Source organism: Nipponia nippon, unplaced genomic scaffold (genome assembly GCF_047370975.1).
Source record: "Nipponia nippon isolate SJK-2023a ecotype South Korea unplaced genomic scaffold, ASM4737097v1 scaffold_31, whole genome shotgun sequence".
In the NCBI taxonomy this organism is placed as follows: domain Eukaryota; kingdom Metazoa; phylum Chordata; class Aves; order Pelecaniformes; family Threskiornithidae; genus Nipponia; species Nipponia nippon.
This window is the reverse complement of record NW_028262349.1, coordinates 1,055,444-1,065,790: the sequence shown is the minus strand read 5'-3', so window position 1 is coordinate 1,065,790 and position 10,347 is coordinate 1,055,444. Positions and strand designations below refer to the sequence as shown.

At 67.0% G+C, this 10,347-nt stretch overlaps 2 protein-coding genes and 2 non-coding genes across 4 annotated transcripts; 2 read left to right on the top strand and 2 right to left on the bottom strand.

The window, feature by feature from the left end:
- Window positions 1-1,117: 1,117 nt before the first annotated feature.
- Window positions 1,118-4,638, top strand: GAMT (guanidinoacetate N-methyltransferase). The gene is made up of 6 exons (XM_087769624.1): window positions 1,118-1,376; window positions 2,023-2,168; window positions 2,254-2,317; window positions 2,656-2,723; window positions 3,165-3,275; window positions 3,633-4,638. The coding sequence occupies exons 1-6, from the start codon at window positions 1,193-1,195 to the stop codon at window positions 3,771-3,773; spliced, it is 714 nt and encodes a 237-aa protein (XP_087625750.1). The 5' UTR covers window positions 1,118-1,192; the 3' UTR covers window positions 3,774-4,638.
- Window positions 4,639-4,948: 310 nt separating this feature from the next.
- On the bottom strand, window positions 4,949-9,285 carry NDUFS7 (NADH:ubiquinone oxidoreductase core subunit S7). Its single transcript, XM_087769625.1, has 8 exons — window positions 9,174-9,285; window positions 8,741-8,777; window positions 8,377-8,445; window positions 7,372-7,489; window positions 6,473-6,652; window positions 6,342-6,388; window positions 5,492-5,580; window positions 4,949-5,157 (listed from the first exon to the last, which is right to left on the bottom strand). The coding sequence occupies exons 1-8, from the start codon at window positions 9,187-9,189 to the stop codon at window positions 5,060-5,062; spliced, it is 654 nt and encodes a 217-aa protein (XP_087625751.1). The 5' UTR covers window positions 9,190-9,285; the 3' UTR covers window positions 4,949-5,059.
- A 143-nt stretch (window positions 9,286-9,428) lies between these two features.
- On the bottom strand, window positions 9,429-9,502 carry TRNAN-GUU (transfer RNA asparagine (anticodon GUU)). The gene has a single exon. It is a non-coding gene; the product is annotated as a tRNA-Asn (tRNA).
- Window positions 9,503-9,701: 199 nt separating this feature from the next.
- Window positions 9,702-9,774, top strand: TRNAF-GAA (transfer RNA phenylalanine (anticodon GAA)). Its single transcript has one exon. It is a non-coding gene; the product is annotated as a tRNA-Phe (tRNA).
- The last annotated feature ends 573 nt before the right edge of the window (window positions 9,775-10,347 follow it).

Here is a 10,347-nt window from a genome sequence, read left to right as displayed (position 1 = left end):
GGGCGGGGCGGGGCGGGGCGGCGCGCAGGGGACGACGGGAAGGGCAGTCCGCCAGCACCACGTGCGGCCGGGGCGCGGGGCCGCCGGGTCCCCCCGCCCGCCGCCCGCGGCCCCCCCCCCCCCCCGGCCCCGGCCGCCCCATCCCGCCCAGCGCGGCTCTGCCGTGGCGGGGGCCGGGTCTCTGTGCACGGGGGAGCGTGGGGCACAGCGCCGGGCACAGCCCTGCTGCATCGGCACGGCCTGGGGCAGAGCCCTGTGCGTGGCCCCGGGGCACGGCACGGCCCCGGTGCACGGCCTCGGAGCGTGGCACAGCACCGTGCACAGCCCCGGAGTGTGGCGCAGCACCGTGCACAGCCCTGGAGCATGGTGCAGCGTGGGGCACAGCACCGCGCACGGCCCCGGAGCATGGCACAGCACCGTGCACAGCTGCAGAGCGTGGCACAGCGTGGGGCGCAGCACCGTCCACAGCCCCAGAGTGTGGCACAGCACCGTGCACAGCTCTGGAGCATGGCGCAGCACCGTGCACAGCCCTGGGGCATGGCGCAGCACCATGCACAGCTCTGGAGCATGGCACAGCACCGTGCACAGCCCTGGAGCGTGGCACAGCACCATGCACAGCCCCGGAGTGTGGCACAGCACCGTGCTCAGCTCTGGAGCATGGCACAGCGTGGGGCACCGCCCTGGAGCGTGGCACAGCACCGTGCACAGCTGCAGAGCGTGGCACAGCACCATGCACAGCTCTGGAGCGTGGCACAGCACCGTGCACAGCCCTGGAGCATGGCACAGCACCGTGCACAGCTGCAGAGCGTGGCACAGTGTGGGGCACAGCACCATGCGCAGCCCCTGGGGAAAAGCCCTTCCTCCACGGGCCCCCCAGTTGCACTGATCCAGGCTCCGCCGGGCAGGGGTGCTGCTCGCTCCCGCTCCGGCCGTACCCAGCGCGGGGTTCCACCGCCCACGGTTCCGCCGTGCGTGGCCACTCGGGCCTGGCAGCCCCCGCCTGCCCCGCGCTGGCCCCCAGCTCCCGATAAGGGATCCCTTTCACCCAGAAGGGCCCCCGCCCGCCGTGCACACTCAGCACTTTTCCAGCCCCGGCTATTTAAAGCCGGCCAAGACCCGGGTGCCCCTTTCCCTCCCCCGGCGCCGCTGAGCCCAGCCGGTGGACTTTCCTCCCCGCAGCGGCGGCACAGCCATGAGCTCCCAGCCGGCGGCGAGGCCGATCTTTGCGGAGGGCGAGGATTGCCGGGCGGCCTGGCGGGAGGCGACGGCCGGCTACGATGTGCCGGACGCCCACCTGGAGATCCTGGGGAAGCCGGTGATGGAGCGCTGGGAGACCCCCTACATGCACTCGCTGGCGGCCGTGGCCGCGTCGAGGGGTAACGGGGGCCCCGCGGGCTCGGGGCCGTGCCGTGGGGTGCAGCTCGGGCCTGGGGAGCGGGCAGCTTCCCTGCAAGCGAACAGCATTGGGGGGGGACGTGGGTGCCGGGGGACCCCACTGCGTGTGCCGCGCTCGCCGCCGGTGCTCGCCGCCGGTGCTCCCCGCCGGTGGGCGCGGGGCCGCGGTGGCACTTGCGCTCTCGTGTCAGGGTGACACATTCCCCGAAGGGGCCGGGGCCGTGGGGAGGGGGTGCAGCCGCGCGCGGGGGCAGAGCGGAGCCCGGCCGGGCCCTGCCGCTTCTCGGGCTGCGTTCCCCCACGCCGGCGGAGGGAAGGTTCGGCAGCGCCGCTGCCAGCGGTTGCTTGTTCCCGCTGCAGCTGCCCGGGGGGGTTCGGTGGGGGCAAAGGGCCGCTGCGGGGGACGGGGGCACGGGGCTGCTCCCGGCTTCTTGCCCCAGCGCAGGCAGTGCCGCGCGTTCCCACCCTGCGCCGAAAAAAGCCCCGTTCAGGGAAAGAGCGGGGCAGCGTTTGGGGCTGGGGGGCTCCGAGGCAGGGGAAGCCCAGGGCTCTGCGTTGGCTGGGCCCGCGCCGGCTGCCCGGCAGCTCCGGGGAGGCTCAGCCCCCCAGCTGCCCTCTCGTCCCCAGGCGGCCGCGTGCTGGAGGTGGGCTTCGGCATGGCCATCGCCGCCACCAAGGTGGAGGAGTTCGACATCGAGGAGCACTGGATCATCGAGTGCAACGAGGGGGTTTTCCGGCGGCTGGAGGAGTGGGCCAGGACGCAGCCGCACAAGGTCCGGGGCGGGCTGCGCCGGTGCGCGGTGCCGGTGGGCGCCTGCCGCCGGGGCTCACCGCTCTGCCGTCCCGTCCCGCCCGCAGGTCGTGCCCCTGAAGGGGCTGTGGGAGGACGTGGTGCCGACGCTGCCGGACGGGCACTTCAGGGGTGAGGCACCGCGCAGCCAAGGCCGGCAGGACCGGGCAGGGGGCGGCGGGGTGGGGGGCCCACGGCAGAGCTCAGGGTGCAGGCGAGCACCCAGCCCGGCTCCCTCCCGCGGTGGCAGGGACGGGGATGGGCTGCAGCCGGCGTCCCCGGGGAGCGACGCCTCGTCCTGGGGAGCCGCACGTCGCTGCCTTCCGGGGGGCAGGGAGGTGGGGTGCAAATTTAAATAGGAAGAAATAGTAACAGGGTGCGAAGGGGGATCTTGCCCCCGGCACCTGAGCCCTGCCGGCGCCTTGGTGGTCTCTCCCGGCTAACGGAGGGTCTCCGGCGTTCCCGGGCAGGGATCCTGTATGACACCTACCCGCTGTCGGAGGAGACCTGGCACACCCATCAGTTCGCCTTCATCAAGGTAACGTGGCAGGGTGCAGCACCCGCACCCCGGCCCCGCAGCGCCCGCGCCTCCCCCCGCCCTTCGCGAGGGGCCAGAGCCCCCGGCTCGGCGGGGTCTGGGGGAGATGGGGGCTCCCAGGGCAGAGAGGAGAATTTCGGAGCTCAGGAGTCACAGCCAGAGCCGGGCGTTGGTCTGCAGCCCCCGCCGTCCCCGCTCCCTCCCTGCCGCCCTCTGGAAAACCCCAACCACGTCCCCAGCGTGAGGGTGGCATCGCAGCACTTTCGGTCTCCATGGTCGCAGCAGGAGGGGAGCAGCAGGAGGGTGCGAAGGGCTGGGGCAGCGTCCGGCTCCGCGGGGAGACAGGGCACAGCAGGGCCCGGGTGCTGAGCAAGGGGTGCTGCGCAAGGCGAGGGCAGCGCACTGGGTGCTGAGCCAGGCCCCCCTCGATTCCCGTTGCAGGACCATGCCTTCCGCTTGCTGCAGCCCGGCGGGGTCCTCACCTACTGCAACCTGACCTCCTGGGGGGAGCTGCTGAAGACCAAGTACAGCGACATCGAGAAGATGTTTGAGGTGAGCGTCCCTCCCCGGGCTGGGGGGGCCCGGCTCCCCCCGCCTGACCCGGGGTCCCCAAAGGCACCCCGTCAGCCTGGGCACCTCCGGCATCCCCGGGCGCTCGCCCGCGCCGTGGTGCAGCACGAGCCAGAGCGCTCCATGGTGACGTAACTCATCCGCGAGGGCTGGGGCTCGGCGGGGAGCACCCGAGGGAGGGTCCGAGGGTTTTCGCCCACGGCAGCCCAAGACGGGGCTCCCTGCGCCCCGCTGCTCGCGCCGTCCCCTCTCCCCGCAGGCCGGGGCTCAGCAGCGGCTCCGCTCGCATCGGGGCAGCTCAAACCATCGCTGCTCCTTTCCGCCCCTCCTCTCCCGCAGGAGACCCAGGTAGGGCACCTGGTGGAGGCCGGGTTCAAGAAGGAGAACATCAGCACGAGGGTGATGGAGCTGGTGCCCCCCGAGGACTGCAGGTACTACTCCTTCCACAAGATGATCACGCCCACCATCGTTAAGCACTGAGGGTGCCGGCAGCCTGGCCCCGTGGCGGAGGGGAGGCTGACGACTGACAACGTGCGCTGCGAGGAGGAGCAAAGCTCCCATCTCCTTCGAGGTCACGAGAGAAGATCGAAGCTGATTGATCCGGAGGCGTGGGACGGACGCCCTGGGCCCAGGGGAGCTCCTGGACTGGCGCTGGGTCCCACCCGCTGTCCCAGCGGCCGCTTCCCACTCAAGACGCCCTCGTCTCCAAACACCTCGATTAAGCTGCAATTCAAGAGCGTAGCTCAGAGCCTTCGGGGCTTCGGGACGAGAGGTTTCCTCTAAATTAAAGGGGTGGCTTTCCGCACACCAGCCACGTAACCTAAAACCAGGCGGGAGCAATGGGGGAGAGGGGCAGGTGGGGGCACTTCCATTTTGGCCGCTCCCGGAGCCGCTCCCGGTGACGCTGCCCCGATACTTTTGGCTAAAGCTCGCCGCAGTGAGTTCCGAGCCCGACGACCTCCCTGCAGTTCAACAGCGCACAAATGACGTCTCCTCTCTATCCAGAAGGGATAAAATCCATTAAAAAGGAACGCGACACAGCCGCTGTTGCAGAGCAGTTCATTTGTCTTCCGAAAGCGGGTGCGTAACTCCGCAGGGCCCGCTCCTCGGCCCAGGCGGCGGGAGAACGCCGCACCAGGCGCCGGGACGCAGCCAGCACCGGAGCCGGGACGCAGCCAGCACCGGAGCCCGCCCTGGGCCGCTTTATTCCTACCCTGCTAAGGAGCGCTGCGGCTTTCGTTTTCGTTAGTCATATTCTGCTTTTAAACATTAATATTTTACTTGCGTTACAGAAATAGAATTGATTTGGGGCTGCTGCGCGCACAGATATAAAGGATTTATTAGATCCTTTGTAGGAATTCTAAACAAAAAGCCGGCGGCGAGTGAGAGGCGAGCTCGGGGGAGCTCGGGGCTCACCTGGACGCGCGTCGGTCCCAAAGCTTCCTAACAAAGCCGGAGAGCAAAGCCCCTCGCCCACGGCAAGGCTTTCGCGTCACGACGGGCAACTCCAAACGTTCTCCTGCCCTCACGGGCTATCCAGACCAGGCAACGCCGCTCGGAGCGTTACCACTTTCCAACTCCCGCTTTTTAATTCTGTTTTTAAACGCGTTAAAACCCTCGAGACAAGAGGGATGCATTAAAGACAGAAGGGCGTCTTAACCCGGTAGAGGTTTATTGGAAGGCTCGTGAGGACAGAGACTTATTGTGCGTACGAGTGCAAGCGGGTGCCCCGGGCGGGCGGTGCTGGGGCCGTCACAAACAACAGCTTATTTCCTGTACCAGATCTGAATCCTCTTCTCCCGTTTGATTTTCTTCTGAAGCTGCAGGATCCCATAGAGCAAAGCTTCAGCAGTGGGTGGGCAACCTGAGAGAGAGAAAAACAGGAAGCCCGCGGGGCTGCTGCCTGCACTGAAACGTGGCCGGCAGAACGGGGCTTTGCCCCAACGCGGGCTGGGATTTCCCTCGCTTTGTGCGCGTCAGGGGCCGCAGAGTTCACAAAAGCAAGGGGGCTGCTTTAGCTCAAAGCAGGTAAAGCGACGGCGCTTTTTGGAAAGGCCGTTACGAAACGTAGCAGCGCTCTGCGTTTCGGCAAGGGGGCATCTCGCAGGAGCGCGCGTGGCTGGCCGCGCTGCCGCCCGCACCCTGCGCGGCGGGAATGGCCAGCGGCGGCGGCAGGACCCGAGGGCGCCCGTCCTTACCTGGCACGTAGATGTCCACCGGCACGATGCGGTCGCAGCCCCTCACCACGGAGTAGGAGTAGTGGTAGTAACCCCCGCCGTTGGCACAGCTGCGAGAGACGGGCGGGTTTCGGCGCGTTGCCAAACGCGGCTCGGCCGCCCGCGGGGAAGGCGAGGAGGCAAAGGGGAAGGGGAACCTCGGCCGCGGGGCACGGAGCCCCCTGACAGCTTTTACAGGAGGGGACGGAGCAGAAGCCGAGGCTTACGCCGTGGCCGCTCAGCCTCCTCACGAGAGCCGGCTGGGCGGCGGAGGCTGCACTCCCAGGCTGTGCCCCTGCAAACCCAACCGCTTCCATTGCTCTTACAAAGCGGACGCCCGGAGGCTCCTTCCCCTCTACCGCAAAACCTTCTCGATTTTGCCACGCCTGCACCGAGCGTTTCTAGAACTGGGCCTGTCCCCTCCAGGCCCCGGTGAAACGGCCGCCCTCGGCCCCAGCAGCTCCGGGAGAGGAACGAGTCGTCAGTTCCACCGCGCCAGATTTCACGCCGCGCAGCTGAAGCATTTTGAAAGCTTTCGTCTAAATGCAAACCCTGGGGTTCTGGATGTGTAAAGTCCCCGGGCTCTGGCAGCTGCGAAACCCCCCCAGGCTCTCACTGGGAAGACTCCGCTGTCCGCGGCGACTTGACATCGTTCTCCTCACCCTAACCACAGGGCCTTTAGGTTTCACTTGCAACAAGGCCTCTTTATACAACTCAAGGGGTTGGAAACACAAATGAGAAACGGGTTCCCCTCCCTCCCTCCCCCCGCTCCAGCAGAGAGACCGGATTTCTCCCAGGCGGCACGAGGCAATGAGGGTGTCCCGGCACTCACCTCCCCATGGAGACCACGTAGCGCGGCTCCGGCATCTGGTCGTAGACCTGCAGAGCACAGACATTTCAGACCGCTTCCCACGTGCGTCCAGCGCGCGCAGCCGCACTCGAGGCAGCCGCCGCCGCCTGTACCTTTCGAAGAGCCGGAGCCATTTTGTTTGTCAGGGTGCCGGCCACAATCATGACATCAGCTTGCCGGGGACTAGCTCGAAACACCACCCCAAAGCGGTCCATGTCGTAGCGCGGAGCCGCCATGTGCATCATCTCCACGGCGCAGCACGCCAGGCCAAACGTCATCGGCCATAAGGAGCTCTGCGGCGGGAGAGAGGCAGGTTACGGGTAAGAACGCGGGAAGCGGGAGCCGAGACCCCGGGCGGGTGACCCAAAGAGCAAGAGCTGATCAGACAGAAAAGGAACCAGAACAAGGAAAGTTTCAAGGTCTGTTCGGTCAGAGCATCGCAAACAAAAACGGCGTCTGCCATTACGCAGGAGAGCAAAACTCGCGGCTCCGGGGAAACAGGCGCGCGGAGATCTGCGCATTTGCGGCCTCGGAGATGCTGAAGGTGCTCAAAGCCGTAGACGCTCCCCTTTCCATCTCACGCTGCTAAAGCGGCGCCTCAGAAGCCCGGCACAAGGGCAGCGGCGATGGGAGAAGGCAAAATTCAGCGGAGGCAGAGCGCGCTGGGTTCGGGGCAGCGTCGCTTGCGCGGCCTGCTCCGCGGCACAGAGCAGCTGCTCGTTACGAGGACTACGTAAAACCAGAAAGTGCCTCTTGCTCGTTCTGAAGGAGAGCTCTGCGCAGACCGGCAGCCGGCGCTGCTTCGCACCGCCCTCACGTTACGCCTCTCCCCCAGTCCGACACAGAACCCCAAATGTCACCCTCTGGCCAAGAACCGCGGCTATTCCCCTGCGGAGAATTTTGAGCCTATTTTTGTCCCGAGGAGGAGATGGCTCAAATCCATTTCCCGCCAGCACCTCGAAGCAATTGATACCATTTCTCCCTAGCGAGCACGGCCGCGTCAGCCACTCACCCTTCGCGCCCAGTTGACCAGGTCATCGAGTTTGGTGACGATGTATTCGCCCTTGCTAGCGGGGACGTAGGATTTTTTCTGGACAACAGCTGAGCTCTTTTGCTGGACTTGGACAGAGCTGAAGACAAACGGCGCAGTAGTATCAGTCTCCAATTATTAAGCAGAACTGCAGAACACAATCATTAGCCTCAAGGAGCTGTGATCCCGTAAAGAATCTGTGGTGCGTGCATAGAATCACAGAATCATTTGGGTTGGAAAAGCCCTTTAAGGTCATCGCGTCCAGCCGCTAACCCAGCGCTGCCAAGGCCACCACTCACCCACGTCCCTCAGCACCACATCTCCCCAGCTTTTAAACCCCCCCAGGGATGGGGACTCAGCCCCTGCCCCGGGCAGCCTGGGCCAGGGCCCGGCAGCCCTTTCCGGGAAGGAATTTTCCCAATATCCAACCCAAAGCTGCCCTGGCGCCGCTTGAGGCCGTTCCCTCTCGTCCCATCGCTTGTTCCTGGGGAGAAGAGACCGACCCCCCCGGCTCCAGCCTCCTTTCAGGCAGTTGCAGAGAGCGATGAGGGCTCCCCTCAGCCTCCTCTTCTCCAGGCTGAGCCCCCCCAGCTCCCCCAGCCGCTCCTCCCCAGCCTCGTGCTCCAGCCCCTTATCCATTGCTTAGGGACAACCTCACACCCTCCGCTACTGCTGCAGGCTGTGTCTGTCACAGGGATTTTTCTCCCTGCTGCGGGGAGATCTGCGGAGTTTGTTGCTCAGGCAGAGCCCCTCTCTTCGCTGGACCCAAATTACGGAGGGTGCCTGGCGGGCTCATCTCCAGGGCTCACAGACTGGTGCAGCCTGCCAGTTAATCCCAGTTTTTAAGAAGCGAAGTGAGGAAAAGATTGTCACGCGTGCGCAGACTGAGCTACGGCAAACAGAAAGCTTCTTCCCCTGTACCCCGGGACGCCCACCCGCGGGAGGGAGGGCACAGCCGAGGAACCTGCCCCGAAGCGCCGGCGTTACCTGTCGGCACGGTCGGCTGCTGGCGTCTGATGGAGCAGCTGAGTGTGAACAGATGTCACCGCACCCGGCCTGGGAGAAAAGAAAAGCCACTGCACCTCCGTCTGACGCGGCCGCACGCCCCCCCCGCCCGTGCTGCTGCTCCCCGGCCTCGGCCCGCAGGAGCTCGCACCGCTGCCCTCCCCGCGGGAGGCAGAGCGGCCCCAGACACGGAGAAATCAAGCGCTCTGGTCAAACCCAGCCGGAGCAGAGAACCCCACGGAACAGCCGCCCTCCCACCCGCCCCCGGCACAGCCCCCTCGGGGCTCCCCGGCCCAGGGCTGCCATCGCCCCGGCTCCCCCCGCGCCCTCCGGCCCCAGCCCTCACCGCCAGGCCAGCACGCCGCGCCCAGGGAGGCGAAGACCTGCAACGAGAGGACGGGAGAGCTCAGCTGCGGCCGGGGACCGTCACCGCGGGGAAAGGGAACGGCCCGAACTCGGCAGAGAGCTCAGCATGGGCCCCCGCCCCGGAGACGAGCCCTGGGCTGCCCCGGAGGGGACAGGGACGCCCCACGGCCCCCGTCCGCTCCCCGGGGCCCTCAGCCCCACGGATGAGAGCCAGCCCCGAGGAGAGCTGCGGTCCTGCCTCGTCCCGGAGCCCCCGGCCCGGTTCCCTCTCAGAGCCCCCGGCCCGGCCCGGCCCCCCCTCAGGGCCCCTGAACCCTCGGCTGGGTTCCCTCTCAGGGCCCCGGAGCCCCCCGTCCCCGCTCCCGGCTCAGTCCCTCGGCAGAGGGCGGAGGCCTCCCCCCGGCCCCGCTCACAGCCCAGCGCCGCCATCTCGCCCGCAGCCCTTCAGGCAACCTCTGGGCGCGGTGCACCCGCTAAGCGGCCCGGCGCGGGCCCGGTGCGCGGCCTCAGCGCTCCGGCGGGGAACGCGGGGCGGCGCGGGGGGTTCCGGGGCCGCCCGCAGGGCCCGGCCCCGGCCCGCGGTAAAACGGGTGACGGGGGGCGGCGGCGGGCGCGTCCCGGTGCCGCGGGGCCCCGGGGGGGGTAGCGGCGCAGAAAAATGAAGCCGCCGTCCCTGGGTGGGCTCGAACCACCAACCTTTCGGTTAACAGCCGAACGCGCTAACCGATTGCGCCACAGAGACCGCCTTGGCAGCGCCGCCGCCGCGCCCGCTGCTGTGGGCAGCGGGACCGAGCCGGTACCGGCCGCCCCGCGTCCCGCCGCGTGTCCCGCTGTATCCCGGCGTGTCCCGCTGTGTCCCGCTGCATCCCGCCGCGTCGCCCCCGCCGCTGCTCGGCCCCCCCCGGGGGTCACGGGAGGGGGGGGGCGGGCATTGCCGCGCAGCCGAAATAGCTCAGCTGGGAGAGCGTTAGACTGAAGATCTAAAGGTCCCTGGTTCGATCCCGGGTTTCGGCAGCCGCTTCTTTTCCCGGCGCCGCAGCCACCGGCGAACGCGTCGCCCCCTCCCCGAGCCCCGCTCCGCACCCCTTTGCCTTTTCATATCCTAAAATCAACAGCAGCAGGGGTACGGACGGGAGGCGTCAGGCGAAAGGAGGTGCCACCACCACTGCGGTTTTATCTGATACACAAAACTAAGCTTTGCCCGATATCCAATTGGCGTGGAAGTGCGCAGCAAAGACCGCAGCTTACAACCGGTGTTTGAAATAAATGAGCGCGTTCAAGCCTCTGCTGATTCCCCTCGCCCGGCTTTAACTGATGTGAGACCACGATTCCGTACAGCGCAAGACTGAACTGGCTCTGGGGGTAGGAACAGCGCTGCGTAACCAACACCCGCTTCCAAAGCGGAAAGGGGTTGCGAGAGGCCCAGAGAGCGGAGGGTGCTCCAGCCCCACGCACCCTCCCAGCCGTCCTGGGGCAGGAGGATGCAGTTCGGTTTTTACAATAACTTGTCCGTGCTGAATCAAACGAAGGCAGCGTCAGCCGAAAGGCATGAAAAGTAAGGGCCGAGATAAAGGCAAGGCGAGGGGG